Source organism: Mobula hypostoma, chromosome 12, assembly GCF_963921235.1.
Source record: "Mobula hypostoma chromosome 12, sMobHyp1.1, whole genome shotgun sequence".
NCBI lineage: Eukaryota > Metazoa > Chordata > Chondrichthyes > Myliobatiformes > Myliobatidae > Mobula > Mobula hypostoma.
Genome location: NC_086108.1, coordinates 16419242 through 16437329, shown reverse-complemented (window position 1 = coordinate 16437329; position 18088 = coordinate 16419242). Strand labels below are relative to the sequence as shown.

The following is an 18088-nucleotide window of genomic DNA, read 5'->3' as shown; positions in this document are numbered from 1 at the left end:
CTACACCAGATAATTTTGAAAACGCCGGTTTCGAGTAAAATTGACAGGCGTACACACGAAGCGTTTTTCAAAATATCTCTGTCCACACTAACACGGATATTTGGGCGAATCTCCTCTACTAGGCACGCGCAGGACACACAGAAAGCAAGCGAAGAGGAACCACTATATTTAGTGCGCGTTTGTCCAGTTACAGAGTAGAAAAACTTAAAAGGAATTGCTCTTGGCTCTCTCGCAGGAGAACTTAAAACTAAAAAAAAACAAATACTGGAGTGTACGGAGGCAACCGACGGAGTTCATGGACAGTATAACCCGGCTGACGATGAACATTGAAAAACTAACTCTGTTGCATTAATAAAGCACCTTGTTAAATGTATAAAACATGTCTGCATCGGTGTTATCTTGTATTTCCATACAATGTTAAATTAGGCTGTTACACATCTATTGTCAGAGAAGTACTTGCATAAATAGGTAAACCACCTTCATACAAGCAAGGACAGAAAACAGGGTATACTTAAATAAGTGAGTATACTTATTTATTCAGTAAGCTATGGGTCAAAGTATTTGGTGAGTACATTTCTAACTCTTCAGACTTCAGTCTTGTTGCCGTCTGTTGTGAAATTGTTAGGTTCTGCGAAGCGCAGAATCAAATATCGCTGTGATGATTGTATGCTCTAGCATCAATTGTTTGGCGACAATAAAGTAGTAATAATAATAAGAAGAAAACTATGAAATGCTGCGCTGCCGCCATTTATTCCGCCATGTCATGACAGCGGTTTTAAAAAGCTCCGGTTACCCCGTACACACTGCAACGGATATTAGGCGTTTTCAGATTTATTCACTCTGGAGACTGTTTCTGAAAATCTCCATTTTCGGGGGATGAAAACACCGTTTTAGTGTGGACAGAGGGTCAAAATGAAGAGAAAAATCTTTGTTTTCAGAATTATCCGGCGTAGTGTGGACGTAGCCTAAATCATGTCCATCTGTTCGCAACTCCCATCTGATTTATGGTAACCCATTGTCACCTATTGTGTTGCAACACCATTGTGTATTGCCACCTGGATTCACTCGGTCAGCATTTTATCAGAGGCATATCCTCCCTCCTTTTCTCTCCCTTCTCTGCAGTCTAATCTTAATTAAATTATTTTCTTGGTTATGATATATTTTTAACCAATATTCCTTTCTCCACAGATGCCATTTCGCCTGACTATTTTTAACGCTGTCACTTTTAACTTATTTTCAGCATCTGCAGATTCCTTTGCTTTTTATGATGTTCCAGGCCTGGCTTGTGAATGAGTTTTATTTTTGTAGAATGATAATGTATCATATTCAGCATATCTTAATCTTTACTTTCATTACAGGTTTCAATCCTACAGAGACCAAAGTTCGGACTCCTGACGGCAAGGTTTGGTGTGAAGATGAAATACACAATATTAGCAAGGATCTGTACCGGGACTTCACGTTCCAGTTGGCAGGTAAGAAACCTTCTCAGATTAGGAATATTGCAGTATGTGAAGGAACTGTTTTTTTTCCTCTTGACTCTGATCCACTATTTTTAAGATCCTGGTGGTTTTGCATTCCTATTCATTATATTCCTTGATATCTGTACCCAAGGAAAATCAATCTTAATAACTGCAGCATGCACAGCCTTGTGGATACAATTCTAGATTTTCAGCTTCCTCTATAAAACAGTACTTTTTGATGCGAAGTAATCTCCCTTTGAAGATGAACTGTGGTGAAAGACACATTCTAATGGCTGCAGAATTCCTGTTGTTTGCGTTCTAATGATTGACTTGTGTGTTGGACTTGAACCTGTTAAGTTCTAATATCATTATAGCTTTTTAATGAAATGGTTAAGTGATGTATCTGTTCTGCACTTGTTATTATTTGAAAAGTGGTCTATTATTTAACATATTACTATTTTAACAAAATACAATGTTCTGGCATCTTCCCACTTCCTTTCCAGTCCTGAAGAAAGGTTTCGGCTGTGAACATCAACTGTTTATTAATTTCCATAGATGCTGCCTGACCTGCTGAGTTCCTCCAGCAGTTTTGTGTGTTGCTTTAGATTTCTTGCATCTGCAGAATTTCTTGTGTGTACGTTAGAATTCTTCTGTTTTGAGTCTCTCTTCCATCATTCCGTGCTTGCTTAAATTACTTTAGTTCCTGATTTGAGCAGTGTTTTCTTTTTAAAATTTTCACACTTTAATTCAAGTCTCTCATTGCACCCTCCTCATTCCTTTCTCTGAAATCTTCAGCCCAGAAACTCAGATATCTATACTGATAACTGGACTGATCTCAACTGGTTCATTTTTGTTGAGCAAGCATTCAGTGGACAAAGCTATAAATTCCCCAAATTTTCCCAAAATCTCTCCAAGTATCTTTACTTCTCTAAATTATCAAAATTCAAAGATTCAGAATACATTTTTTATCGAAGTATGTACAATACTATGAAATAGTCTTAGGCACCTTAGATTTTTATATAAATTGTTCTAGATGTTTATCTTTATCTTCTGTATTAGTGTGTCAGTAGAAAAGATGTTACAGATCAATTTTTGTAGATCATTAAAGAAAGTAATATGTTAAGTAATGGACTACTTTTCAAAGATAAACTTAAGTGCAGATGGAAGTTGCATCAAACTGATGTCCCTTCTAAATCAGAAGTCCAGCACTGCCATCAGCTCTGAAGTCATGGAAACCACTGGAACCCAAATACAGCCTTCTACAGTTTGGAGAAGTATTGTCAGAAGAGGTCTTCATGGAAGAGTTGCTGCCAAAAAGCCATTCCTCCGAAGTGGAAACAAAGGACTGGGGTGCTGAATAATGGGAGCAAGTGTTCTGGATTGACGAGTCAAAATTTGAAATTTTCGGCTCATCTGGAGAGGGCTGCAGACATTCATCCATGTAGCAAACATTGAAGCACGGAGGAAGTTCCCTGAAGGTTTGGTGCTGCATTCCTGCAAATGGAGTTGGTGATCTTGTCAGAATTGATGCAATCCTCAATGCTGAGAAGTGTAAGGAAATTCTCATCCATCACACAATGCCATCAGGGAGGCGTCTGATCAGTCCCAACTATGCAGCGAAAAGAAGAAGAGTTCTGAGTTCTACAACAGATGGTGAGGCCTCCACAGAACTCTGATCTCAACATCGCCAATGCTGTATGGGATAGCCTGGAGAGCCAGAAGCAAGTGAAACAGCCAAAATCTGCAAAAGATTTGTGTCAGGTTTTCCAAGATGCTTGGAATAACCAGCTAACTGATTTACATGACAGTATACCTAAGAGAATTGATGCAGTTTTAAAGGAAAAGAGGGGTCACACCAAATATTGATTTGATTTAGTTTTTTTTTACTGTTCACTGCTCATTATAGTAAATGTTTTGATATTTAGAAACTTTTCATTGTTTTTGAAAGCATCTGCACTTTATAGAATTTTTTTTACATGTGCCTAAGACACAGTACTGTGTAAGTACACAACCCTGAGATTTGGCCTCCTGCAGGTAGCCCTGAAACGAGAACCCATTCAAATAAAATGCCATACACCCAGCGCACAAAAAAAGAACAGTCAGAATCAGGTTTATTATCACCAGCAGGTGTCATGAAATTTGTTAATTAGGCAGCAGCAGTTCAATGCAATACATAATATCGAAGAAGAGGAAAAAAGTAGAATAATAATAAGTAAATCAATTACAGTATACATATTTAATAGATTAAAAGTCCTGCAAAAAAAAAACCCAGAAAAAAAATATTTTAAAAAAGTGAGGTAGTGTGTACAGGGTCAATGTCCAATTAGGAATCAGATGGCAGAGGAGAAGAAGCTGTTCCTGAATTGCTGATTGTGTGCCTTCTGACTTCTGTACCTCCAACCTGATGGTAACAGTGAGGAAAGTGCGTGCTCTGGGTGCTGAAGGTCCTTAATAATGGACGCTGCCTGTCTGAGACACCACTCCTTGAAGATGTCCTGAGAACTTTGGAGGCTAGTACCCAAAATGGAACCAGATAAATTTACAACCCTCTGCAGCTTCCTTCGGTCCTATTCAGTAGCCACCCCGCCCATGCCAGACAGTGATTCAGCCTGTTAGAATGCTCTCCACGGTACATCTATAGAAGTTTTTGAGTGTATTTGTTGACATATCAAATCTCTTCAAACTCCTAATAAAATATAGACGCTGTTTTGCCGCCTTTACAACTGCATTGATATGTTGGGACCAGGTTAGCTCCTCGGAGATCTTGACACCCAGGAACTTGAAACTGCTCACTCTCTCCACTTCTGATCCCTCTACGAGGATTAGTATGTGTCCCTTCATATTAACCTTCCGGAAGTCCACAATCAGCTATTTCCTCTTACTGTCGCTGAGTACCAGGTTGTTGCTGTGACATCACTCCACTAGTTGGCATATCTCACTCCTGTACACCCTGTCGTCACCATCTGAGATTCTACCAACATGGTTGTATCATCAGTAAATTTATAGATGGTATTTGAGCAATGCTTAGTCACATAGTCATGGGTATAGAGAGAGTAGAGCAGTGGGCTAAGCACACACCCCTGAGCTGCACCAGTGTTGATCGTCAGCGAGGAGGTGGTGTTATCTCCTCGATTGTGGTCTTCCAGTTAGAAAGTCAAGAATCCAATTGCAGAGGGAGGTACAGAGGCCCAGGTTCTGCAACTTCTCAATCAAGATTGTGGGAATGATGGTATTAAATGCTGAGCTACAGTCGATGAACAGTATCGTGACATACGACAGGTGATTGATAAGTTTGTGGCCTAAGGTAGAAGGAATCAATTTTAGAAAACCTAGCACATTTATTTTTCCTACATTTACACACTTAGTCCAGCGATCGTGGAGTATACGGATCCCCTCTTTGTAGAAGTCGGCGTCTTGCATCTCCAGAAAGTAGTCCACAGCAGGGGTGATTGATAAGTTTGTGGCCTAAGGTAGAAGGAGATGAGTTATTAGCTTCAATCTTTCTGCATTGTCACTCAGAGTTGAACTGCACGTGCATGTAACAGAGCAGTATAACTCATCTTCTTCTACCTAAGGCCACAAACTTATCAATCACCCCTGCTGTGGACCACCTGGAGGCACACAATCAGCAATTCAAGAACAGCTTCTTCTCCTCTGCCATCTGATTCCTAATTGGACACTGAACCTGTACACACTACCTCACTTTTTAAAAATATGTATAAGGGATCCGTATGCTCCACGACCGCTGGACTAAGTGTGTACATGTAGGAGGGAACTATTTTGATAAATATGCGTGCTAGGTTTTCTAAAATTGACTCCTTCTACTCCTAGGCCACAAACTTATCAATCACCCCTCATAGGTGTTTGTGTTGTCCAGGTGGTCTAAAGCCGTGTGAAGAACCATTGGGATTGCATCTGCAGTTGACCTATTATTCTGAAAGGCAACTTGCAGTGTGTCCAGGTCCTTGCTGAGACAGGAGTTCAGTCTACTCATGACCAACCTCTTAAAGCATTTCATCACTAGATGTGAGTGCTACTAGGCAATAGTTATTAAGGCAGCTCATATTATTCTTCTTAGACACTGGTATAATTGTTGCCTTTTTGAAGCAAGTGGGTACTTCTACCTGTAGCAGTGAGAGGTTGAAGATGTCCTTGAATACTCCCACCAGGTGGTTGGCACAGGTTTTCAGAGCCTTACCAGGTACTCCATTGGGACCTTCTGCCTTGCGAGGGTTGACTCTTTAAAGACAGCTCAACATCGGCCTCTAAGACAGAGATCACAGGGTCATCAGGTGCAGCAGGGATCTTCACAGCTGTGGTTATATTCTCCCTTTCAAAGCGGGCATAGAAGGCGTTGAGTTCACCTGGTAGTGAAGTTTTGCTGCCATTCATGCTACTGGGTTTCGCTTTGTAGGAAGTAATGTATTGCAATCCCTGCCAAAATTGTCATACATTCGATGTTGCCTCCATCCTTGTTCGAAATTGTCTCTTCGCCCTTGAAATAGCCCTCCCCAAATCATACCTGGTTTTCTGGAATAGACCTGGGTCGCCAGACTTGAATGCGACAGATCTAGCCTTCAGCAGATGATGTACCGTGGCTTTTGTTTTGGGAATGTACAGTAGGTCTTTGCAGGCATGCACTCATCCACACAGGTTTTAATGAAGTCAGTAACAATTGCAGCATACTCATCCAGGTTCGAAGATTAATCCCTGAATGCAGTCCAGTCCACCAACTCAAAGCAGTCCTGTAAGCTCTCTTGTCCAGACCTTCTTGGTCCTCACTACTGGTGCTGCAGTCTTCAGTATCTGCCTATACTCGGAGTAGAAGTACAGCCAGGTGATCAGACTTTCCGAAGTGAGGGCGTGGAATAGCACAGTAGGCATCCTTGGTGCTGGTTGTAACAATGGTCCAGTGTGTTGTTTCCTCTGGTATTGCAAGTGATCTGTTGATGGTAATTGCTTAGTGGTTTTTTTCCAGACTGACTTGGTTGAAATCCCCCGAAATGATGGTGAAGACATTAGGGTGCTCTGTTTCTTGCATGTTGATCTCATTGCTTAGATTCTTTATAAATGTAATAAGTGCATGGGTTTTGGCAGTTCTCACTTGCCAAATGGAGGATGTTAGTCTGAAATGGATGTTTGATTTCAGCATGGTTACTGAGGCAAATTTTGAGCTCAGCATTGATACAGAGGAAACATTGTTCACTGTTACTTCTATTTACTTCAGTATTGGCAGATACGTATGGCAAGTTGCACCAATTTGTATTTAAATAGCACCTTTAATATTAGCAGCAATAAAGATGTATTGGTATCTTTATTGCTTAAAATAGTTACTGCATTTTACATAATGAACTTAAATAGAATCAGTATTGAAGCAAGTGAGAATTAGCTCTGTGGTACTTCATTGCACTTTCTGCATTACTCTGGAGCCTGGAGATAACATGTTCCCTTCTTTTGACTGCTCCCTTTTATTGGTGCAGCAGCAATCACTTATCAGCAAGGGCAGGTTCACAATCCAAATTACTCCTGAGGATTGGTTACAAGATAAACAATTTATTTTAATCATACATTGTGAAAAACTTATTTTTATCATGTTTAACAACAGAAGTGCCTTGTGTCTTGCTAGTTATGGTTAATCCTCTCTTGGCCTTGCTGCCATTTTCTCAAGCTTTCATCATATCTCCCCACACTCTATCATTTGTATCTATCATAATACATTGAAATTTAGATTCATTTATTTATCACATGCATTGAAACATACAGTGAAACGCATTATTTGCGTTAACAGCCAACACAACCTAAGGATGTGCTAGTGACAGCCTGCATGTGTTGCCACGCATTCTGGTGCCAACATAGCGTGCCCACAATGTTCAGTAGAATCCGAATTTGGGAGAATTCCAGTAACTCGACCTTGATAGTTTTGTGGGTTAGGGAATTCCAAAGGTTCACAATTCCCTGAGTTACAATCCTGCCACAAGAATTAAAATAACATGATCTTGATACCAGTTGATACTTGGACTGGGTTTGTGGGCCTGTTGGTTGGAATTATGGCTTAGAGTAATATGACAGATGTGGAATAGAAATAAAATGCCAAGGGCAGCTATTGTTGAGCATTTACCGTCACCCTTTGATGTTGTATATTGTGGTTGATGGTCCTCGTACATTTTTCTTGGAGTTGATGTACAGCAAGGAATCAGAAACAGGTTTATTATCACCGGCATTTGTCGTGAAATTTGTTATCTAGGCAGCAGCAGTCCAATGTAATACATAATATAGAAGAAGAGAAAAAAATAGAACAATAATAAATAAATAAATTAGAGTATGTATAGTTTCGGAATCAGAATCAAGTTTATTATCACCGGCACGTGACGTGAAATTTTCCCTTAAGGAAACCCTGCTGACTTTGTCTTATCTTGTCACGAAGTACTCCATCAGCTCATCCTTAAGTTTACTCAAACACCTTCCCGACCACTAAGGTCAGGCATCTTCTCTCTTGTAGTAGTAACTGCGCCCACTTTTCTTCCTTCACACACTACAACATCAGACATACTGCTAGTGTCTTCTACAGTGAAGACTGATGCAAAACACTCATTTAGTTCAGTAGCCATCTCTTTGTCTCCTGTTATTATTTCTCCTGCCTCATTTCCTAGTGACCCTATATCCACTCTCTCTTTTATTTTTAACATACTTGAAAAAACTGTCACTATCCACTTGGATATTATTTGCTAGCTTGCTTTCACATTTCATCTTTTCCCTTCTAATGATTTTTTTAGTTGCTCTCTGTAGGCTTTAAAAAAACTTCCCAGTCCTCTATCTTCCCACTAATTTTTCCTTTGTTGTATGCCTTTTCTTTTGCTTTTACGATAGCTTTGACTTCCTTGTCAGCCATGGTTGTACTAATTTACCATTTGAGTATTTCTTCATTTTTGGAATACACATGTCCTGCACCTTCCTCATTTTTCCCTGAAACGTACGCCATTGCTGCTCTGTTGACATCCCTGTCAGCAGCTCCTTCCAATTTACTTTGGCCAACTCCTCTCTCATACCACTGTAATTTCCCTTACTCCATTGAAATACTACTACATCAGACTTTACTTTCTCCCTATCAACTAAGTCCCATCACCTACCTGCCCTTCCTGACAATCTGACTACAAGCTGTCTTTGCTTTTTTACCATCCGTCCTTTCCTGAGTCCCTTCACTCCGGTTCCCACCCCACTGCTTAGTTAGTTTAAACCCTCCAACAGCTCTAATAGACTTGCCAGTGAGAATATTGGTCCCCCTCCAGTTCAGGTGCAGCCCATCACTTTTGAACAGGTCATAGCTCCCCCAGGAGAGATCCCAATTATCCAAGGGCCTGAGCCCTGCCCCCTGTACCAGCTTCTCAGCGATGCATTTATCTGGCAAATCATCTTGTTTCTACCTCACTGGGGCATGGCACGGGTAGCAATCCAGAAATTACTACCCGGGAGGATCTGCTTCTCAGCTTTCTACCTAGCTTTCTAAATTCTCTTTTCAGGACCTCATTGCTTTTCCTTCCTATGTCATTGGTAACAATATGTACCAAGACATCTGACTGCTCCCCCTCCCTCTCCAAAATGTTGTGGACGCGATCTGAGACATCCCTGGCACCTGGGAGGTAACATACTATACGGGTGTCCTGTTCACGTCCACAGAATTTCCTGTCTGTTCCCCTCACTATCGAGTTCCTTATCACTACTGCTCCCTTCTCTCTCTTTCCCATAGACCCATGTTCAGTGCCTGTAACCCGGTTGCCGTGGCATTTTCCTGGGAGGTCACCCCCCACAAAAGTATCCAAAGCGGTATACTTGTTTTTGAGGGGAATGTCCACAGGTGTGCTCTGCGCTAACTGCCTATTTCCATTTCTCCTGACGATCACCCAGCTACTCGCCTCCTGCAGCTTTGGGGTGACTACCTCCCTGTAACTTTGATCAATTACGTCCTCGCTCTTCCGTATGAGGCAAAGGTCATCCAGTTGCTGCTCCAGATCCCTAACGCGTTCTTCGAGGAGCTGCCGCTGGACACACTTCACGCAGATGCCGTTCCCTGGGAGACTCTGGGCCTCCCAGTTCTCCAATATCCGGCACAAAGAGCACACCACAGCCATTTAAATGGTAAACAAAAAGCAAACCTTAACAGACGTTTTACACAGAACCACCGCCTCTTCCTAGCCAAAGCCTGTCGCTTCTACTCTCACCATTGGCCTACTCCTGTACAATGGCCATTCCGCTTATCCCTTCCGTACGTTTATTTAGTTTGTAGAGATCTGCTGATGCTGCTGATAGGCTACGTGGAATGGACAAACACTTTCGAAGTTCCCTTTTGCTTCCGACCTGCAAGAAATCCCTCTTGGTAATAGTGCATGATGTGGTATGAAGGTTCCTTCAGAGATCCATTAGGACTTTTGTTCTGGGGTCATGGAGTTTTCAGCAAAGAAATGTGTTCTATAGCCTGCTGTGTCCTTGCCTACCATTGTATATTGATAATAATCCCTCTTGCCTACTTTAATTCCATGCCCCTCTGTGCTCTGCTTATTCAAATACCTGTCCTGGTGCCTCTGAAATGCTGTTGATTTTCATGCCTTGCCTCCACCATCACCTCTAGCAGCTCATTATGTGTGGAAGAAAATTACCCCTTCCATTATCTTCCCCCACCCCCACCTTAAATCTATGCCCTATCACGGGCATTAGACGCTGACCATTACTCTAACTGTGCCTCCCATATTTTTTAAACCTTTGTCATGCTTCCTCGACCTCCTTTGCTCCAGGGAAAACAGATCCAGACCATCAAATCTATCTATAACTCAACCCATTTACTTATCATTTCAGGTAATTTTTCCTCAACACACTTATTAAATTTGCCCTATGTAATCCCTTTGTACTAAGGCACTATATTTGACAACTAATCTCCTGGTCCAACCAATTATTATTTTCTGTTCAGGTACTCGTGCCAGGTTATTAACTTTAAAATTGCTTGTGTGCCTTTACCTTAAATTACATTGAGTAAAATCATTTTCTAATTTTTGTTTTTAAATTGATGACTCTGCCATTATTTTCTTGGTTATTCCTTGTTCTCGATACAGGTGTCCCCCACTTTTCAAACGTTCGCTTTACGAAACCTTGCTGTTATGAAAGACCTACATTAGTTACCTGTTTTCACTACAGAAGATGTTTCCACTGTTACGAAAAAAGGCAGTGCGCGATAAAAGGCAGCCAAGCTCCTCCCCCAGAACTGCATTCTAGCTGGCATTGCTTAAACACGTGCCTGTGAGCAGCCGTTAGCAAGATGAGTTCTAAGCTATCGGAAAAGCCTAAAAGAGCTCATAACGGTGTTCCATTTAGCATAAGACTAGACATAATTAAGCATTTCGATCATGGTGAACGAAGTAAGGACAAAGTGAGTTTGGCTTGTGGAAGTTGACGAAGATGATGTTGAAGAGGTTTTGGCATCCCATGACCAAGAACTGATAGATGAGGAGCTGATGCAATTGGAAGAGGAAAGGATAACAATCGAAACCGAATGCAGTAGTGAACGGGCCGAGAGTGAAGTTGTCCAGGAACTGAATGTGAAGCAACCACGTGAGATTTTCACTGCAATTATTGCAGAAAAGTACGACTTTAATTTTGAAAGGGTTTGTTGGTTTAGGGCATATTTGCAAGATGGTTTGAGTGCTTACAAAGAACTGTATGATAGAAAAATTCATGAGGCTAAGCAGTCAAGCAAGCCTTCCACGTCAGCCACAGCAGACGACGAACCTCGACCTTCGACATTGAGGCAGGCAGACATAGAAGAAGATGACCTGCCTGCCCTGATTGACGATGAGATGACACCCCGGTCTCCCACCACCCCAACCCCTGGGCTGCGGACTGATACATTGCCGCGGAGATTGCAGCAGTAGCCGGGATGCACCCAGCACATCTTTAAGAAAAAAGCCAAAATAAACAAACTTATTAATTAGGTGCCGCCCGGCACATAAACGTCGGCCCAGATCAGAGGCGAAGCTGCCTTTCTGAGACACTGCTACCTGAAGATGTTCTGTGTACTTTGTAGGCTAGTACCCAAGATGGAGCTGACTAGACTTGCAACCTTCTGCAGCTTCTTTCGGTCCTGTCCGTGATGCAGCCTGTCAGAATGCTCTCCGTAGTACAACTAAAGAAGTTTTTGACATGCCAAATCTCTCCAAACTTTAATGAATTATAGTGGCTGTCTTGCCTTCTTTATAACTATATTGATATGTTTGAACCAAGTTAGATCCTCAGAGATCTTGACACCCAGGAACTTGAAACTGCTCACTCTCTCCACTTCTGATCCCTCCATGAGGATTGGTGTGTGTTCCTTTGTCTTGCCCTTCCTGAAGTCCACAATCAGCTCTTTTGCCTTACTGGCATTGAGTGCCAAGTTGTTGCTGCGGCACCACTCCACTAGTTGGCATATCTCACTCCTGTACGCCCTCTCGTCTCCATCTGAGATTCTATCAACAATGGTTGTATCATCTGTAAATCTATAGATGGTATTTGAGCTAAGCTGAGCCACACAGTCATGTGTATATCGAAAGTAGAGTAGTGGGCTAAGGACACACCCCTGAGGTGCGCCAGTGTTAATCATCAGTGAGAAGGATATGTTTATTACCAACCCACACAGATTGTGGTCTTCCAGTTAGGAAGTTGAGTATCCAATTGCAGAGGGAGGTACAGAGGCCCAGGTTCTGCAACTTCTCAATCAGGATTGTGGGAATGATGGTATTAAATGCTGAGTGTTAGTTGATGAACAGCATCCTGATGTAGGTGTTTGTGTTGTCCAGATGGTCTAAAGCTGTGTGGAGAGCCATTGAGATTGCATCTGCTGTTGACCTATTGTGGCAATAGGCAAATTGCAGTGGGTCCAGGTCCTTGCTGAGGCAGGAGTTCAGTCTAGTCATGACCAGTCCCTCAAAGCATTTCAGCACTGTCGATGTGAGTGCTACCGGGCAATGGTCATTAAGGCAGCCCACATTATTCTTCTTGGGCACTGGTATAATTGTTGCCTTTTAGAAGCAAGTGAGAACTTCCACCTGTAGCAGTGAGAGGTTGAAAATGACCTTGAGTGCTCTCGCTAGTTGGTTGGCACAGGTTTTCAGAGCTTTGCCAGGTACTCCATGAGGGTAGATTGCCAGTATAAAAGGATGGGTTAGGTGGTGGAGCAAGAGCTGATGGGTTATATAAAATCCAGGTGAGTGGAAAAATTGGTGCATGGTGGAAGGTGAGAGTGGGAATGATACAAGAAGCTGGGAGTTGATAAGTGAAATTAACAAAGGACTGAAGAAGATGGAATCTGATGGGAGAGAATAGTGGACCATGGAATAACGGGGAGGAGAGTCAGAGGGAAGAATGTGTGGGTCCTGGGCTAAGCGAGAGGGCAGGGGACAGCGAAGTGCAGGGCTGGTGGAATAAGGGAAGACGAAAGGGGAAGGTGAAGTAGAGAGGAGAGACCCCCACTTCCCTCCATAGATCCTGCCTGATCCACTGAGCTCCTCCAGCATTTTGTGCGTTATTCTATGATGTTGGAGTAAATTAAATCCTAGCAAGCTCGAAGTTTTATTTGTATAATCCAGTGTCTAGATTGTAGATCGTAAAATTTAGCCCAGATTGTGGTAAAAGTGGGAAGAACTACATTTGTGGTTTTAAAAACTTATTTTAAGTTGGCAGATTTTGTACCAGTCACTTTAAGACCTACCATCTCTCTTTTGCAGTATTCCATAATGACTGATTTACAGAAGTGACTTAATTATTTGGGTCCTGCAATCTTATCAAGTCTTCTAGCACAAAATCAGGTTGCAAATTAAGTCTCATGTAAAATGTTGTATTTTATCTTACGGATTTGATAGCTGTGTGTGACTTGTGAGGGGAAACATTTTTTTGGTTGTGGAGTGCTGGGGCCCACTGTTCAGATCAGTTAACTGACTGCCAGCTCAATTCCAGACAGTAGTTATTTCCCTACTCTTTGCAACAGTGCAAGGGTAATAAGAGAGAAGTTATTAATTTATGCTATAGTAACCACCCAAGATGGTGAAAGTCTTTAAGATGCCCAGCAAACTTGTTGGTATTTAAAGAACTATTTTAAGATTATAATTTATATGGATTATATACTAACCCCCTTGATGAGTTATACATTTCACGAGCTTATTTTAAACAAGCTCATTATGTATTCCTCCTTCCTCATGTAGTTTTATCTGTTTTAAGCTAAAAGTATTTTTTATTTTCCAACTGGTACTAACCAAAGTGTAAAACAGTAATACAGTTTTGCGTATATTGATTTTAAAAAGTGATTAATTCTCACCATGGTTGAACAGTTAATTCAATGGTTACCAGGAGGCAGTGTGCACTGCAGAACAAAAGTAACAGCTGAGTTCATTGAGTCAATGATTCACCTCAAATCTTGTCTATTGTATTGGATATTCTAGATATGGATTACAAGGAAATGCATGAAAAGATGACAGTCCTAACATCATTGGTCCATTGTTTAATGGTGTAATCTCAACTGTTCTAGATTGCAAACGATACTTTAAAAGAGTCAATTTTAATAAAATTGTGATGCCTTGTTTGTCAAGTTTGCATGAGCTAAAATATAATTGAATATGATTTTACCTGGCCTGCTGCGTTCACCAGCAGCTTTGATCTGTGTTGCTTGAATTTCCAGCATCTGCAGAATTCCTGTTGTTTGAATATGATTTGCCATGTTTATCACCAACAGTAGTGAACTCTTTACTTTGTTGACAGAGAATAGCAAGGTGAAAGAAACTACATGTGAAAAAGCCAGAGAGAAGAAAGTTGCCAAACCAGTGCGTAAAGTACAGAAAGTAACTCCAACTAGCCCTGACATGAAACCAAGTGAGTAAACCACTTTTTAAAGAAACAGCAGCGTTTTCATTTTTGCCACAGTATGTATCAGAATAAAGTTCAAGCTGTAATTTTTGCCATAAGTTTCATGGGGGAGCAGGATGGAATAGATTAAGTAGCATTAACCCTCAGCTATACAGAAACCCAAGTAAATCCAAATTTCTGATCTTTTTAGATTTCTTTAATTGAATCTGGTATTGGCATGGAAACTGCCTTGACTCCAAATAATTTTGCTTCACCGTTCTAAAGCAGCTCTGATTTTGCTGAGTAAACTCAAAATAAAGCAAAAACCTGTACTTTTATCCTTGCTTCAGCAACGCATGGATGTAGAACTGGAAATCTCAATGGCTAAAAGACAACTGTTATCGGAAATGGTGATAGAGACATCTAGGAAATGTTTACATGTCATTTATTAATCTCAAGCTTTGAATGTTCCGCAGCCAAAGTTTGATTACTTTCCAATGTTTATTTCTGTTTATTCTCTTAACACCTCTGTCAGAAATAACAAAAATGTCATCTACCAGAATTTCTTTAAATTATTTTTTGAAATTGCTGTGCTGTTTGAAGTTTGAATGTAATGACATTACATTTGAATTTATTTACCATTTTCATATCACTCATGATCCTTAAATATCTGCTGGAAAGTGCTCAGCAGATTCAAGTTCGAGTTTCATGCTAGTGCTTTCCTGGAATATCTGATGCAATAAACTCTTCTTGGGCTTCCAGCTGGGTCTGATTATCTTTTTTAACTGATTTTTATGACAAGCTCCGCCATCTTCATCAGGGTTGATGCCTAGGCCTGTCTAGTCCTGTCAATTCCTGTTATCCGTCCCTCTTAATTGGTTAGTCCTCAATCAATTAGGTTTCAGCTGTCCCAGCTTATGCAGGCCAAAGACGACCTGGGACTCAGGACTTCTGGTGTTTACAGGCTGGTAGAACAGTGTATATCACCCTGCATGGTGGAAATCCACATCAAGGAGCTTAGGAGGTGTATCTGTTTGGGTTACCTGGACAAACTGGCGGTAACAGAACTTGCATTCACAGTGACAGCAGGATTGACTTGGGTGGCACAAATCTACTGTGCCATGCAATGGTTTTTTGGGACTACCTGGTGAAGGAGGCCATTGAAGTAAGACTAGAGAATAAGAATTTCAACAAAGATGAAGGTCTCACTCTTAAGTAAGAATGTGAATAAAATTTTAAACAAAGTAGGTCAGTGGAAACCTGATTGGTTAGTCCTCAACCAATCAGTAGGGACAGATGACGGGATTTGAGTATATATGCCACCAGACTAGGTAGGCCTAGACATCATCCCTGATGAAGATGGTGCAGTTTGTCATCAAAACTAGTTAAAATTGGTACCTGGACCCAGCTGGAAGCCCGAGAAAAGTTTGTGTTGAGACTCACACCTTCATGATTTAAGTAAAAATACATAATAAAAAATAGTAACACAACATATAATAGAGTGTGCATAAATCTCACATCATAATTAAGGTTGGGTCTTTATGTGCCGCTATTGTGACTCCCGTCTCCCCTTCCTCCACCACCACTCTGCAACCCTGTCTCCCTCAGATCCCACCATCAGCTTCTGGGCCCTCAGAGGCTCCATCTTCCTCTCACCCCAACCCTCCCCTCTCCACTGACGCCCCCTTTGGTTCCAGCTCTCATCCGTGCGGGTCTTTACCATCCTCTTCGACCTTCAACTGTCTGAGGCAGAACGCTCTGTCCTCAGTAAGGGCCTCACCTTTGTCCCCCTTTGCCCACACCTCAGTGAGTTCCGCGTTCGCCATGACGCGGAATTCTTCTTCCGCCGTCTCCGTCTCCGAGCCTACTTCTTCGGCAAGGACTCTTCCACCCCCACCGATGACCCCTTCTCCCGTCTTCAACCCTCCTCCTCTTCATGGACACCCCGCTCTGGTCTTCTGCCTGCTCTGCATCTCTTTATTGCTAACTGCCGACGGGACATCAACCGACTCGACTTCACCGCACCTTGTTCCCATTCCAACCTCACTCCTTCCGAACACTGTGCTCTCCACTCCCTTCGCACTAATCCTAACCTTACTATAAAACCCGCCGATAAGGGGGGTGCTGTTGTAGTCTGGCGCACTGACCTCTACCTTGCAGAGGCACAGCGACAACTCACGGATACCTCCTCTTATTTACCCCTCGATCGTGACCCCACTAAGGAGCACCAGGCCATTGTCTCCCACACCATCACCGACTTTATCCACTCAGGGGATCTCCCATCCACTGCTACCAACCTTATAGTTCCCACACCTCACACTTCCTGTTTCTACCTCCTACCCAGGATCCATAAACCTGCCTGTCCTGGCAGACCTATTGTCTCAGCTTGCTCCTGCCCCACTGAACTCGTTTCTGCATACCTCGACACGGTTTTATCCCCCCTTGTTCAATCCTATGTTCGTGACACTTCTCACGCTCTTAAACTTTTCGATGATTTTAAGTTCCCTGGCCCCCACCGCTTTATTTTCACCATGGATGCCCAGTCCCTATATACTTCCATCCCCCATCAGGAAGGTCTGAAAGCTCTCCGCTTCTTTTTGGATTACAGACCTAATCAGTTCCCCTCTACCACCACTCTGCTCCGTCTAGCGGAATTAGTCCTTACTCTTAATAATTTCTCCTTTGGCTCCTCCCACTTCCTCCAAACTAAAGGTGTAGCTATGGGCATCCACATGGGTCTGAGCTATGCCTGCCTTTTTGTTGGCTTTGTGGAACAATCTATGTTCCGAACCTATTCTGGTATCTGTCCCCCACTTTTCCTTCACTACATCAACGACTGCATTGGCGCTGCTTCCTGCATGCATGCTGAGCTCGTTGACTTTATTAACTTTGCTTCCAACTTTCACCCTGCCCTCAAGTTTACCTGGTTCATTTCCGACACCTCCCTCCCCTTTCTAGATCTTTCTGTCTACTGACTCTCACAGCTATCTGGACTATTCCTCTTCTCACTCTGTCTCTTGCAAAAATGCCATCCCCTTCGCGCAATTCCTCCATCTCCGCCGCATTTGCTCTCAGGATGAGGCTTTTCATTCCAGAACGAAGGAGATGTCCTCCTTTTTTAAAGAAAGGGGCTTCCCTTCCTCCACCATCAACTCTGCTCTCAAACGCATCTCCCCCATTTCATGCACATCTGCTCTCACTCCATCCTCCTGCCACCCCACTAGGAATAGGGTTCCCCTTGTCCTCACCTACCACCCCACCAGCCTCCGAGTCCAACATATTATTCTCCGTAACTTCCGCCACCTCCAATGGGATCCCACCACTAAGCACATCTTTCCCTCTTGCTTTCCGCACTAAGCGCATCTTTCCCTCTCCCCCACTCTGCTTTCCGCAGGGATCGCTTCCTACACGACTCCCTTGTCTATTCGTTTCACCCCCCCCCATCCCTCCCCACTGATCTCCCTCCTGGCACTTATCCTTGTAAGCGGAACAAGTGCTACACATGCCCTTACACTTCCTCCCTTACCACCATTCAGGGCCCCAGACAGTCCTTCCAGGTGAGGCGACACTTCACCTGTGAGTCGACTGGGGTGATATACTGCGTCCGGTGCTCCCGATGTGGTCTTCTATATATTGGCGAGACCTGACGCAGACTGGGAGATCGTCTTGCTGAACACCTACGCTCTGTCCGCCAGAGAAAGCAGGATCTCCCAGTGGCCACACATTTTAATTCCACATCCCATTTCCATTCTGAAATGTCTATCCATGGC

The 18088-nt window shown here is 42.6% G+C and overlaps 1 protein-coding gene across 9 annotated transcripts in view; it reads left to right on the top strand.

Moving 5' to 3' along the window:
- cep350 (centrosomal protein 350) overlaps positions 1–18088 on the top strand; it is a 251684-nt gene that overhangs the window by 41865 nt on the left and 191731 nt on the right. For all 9 annotated transcript variants that reach the window (XM_063063672.1, XM_063063675.1, XM_063063671.1 and 6 more), the window contains 2 exons: positions 1359–1472; positions 14235–14345. In XM_063063672.1, coding sequence (XP_062919742.1) covers positions 1359–1472; positions 14235–14345 — 225 coding nt within the window. The remainder of the gene's footprint in view (positions 1–1358; positions 1473–14234; positions 14346–18088) is intronic.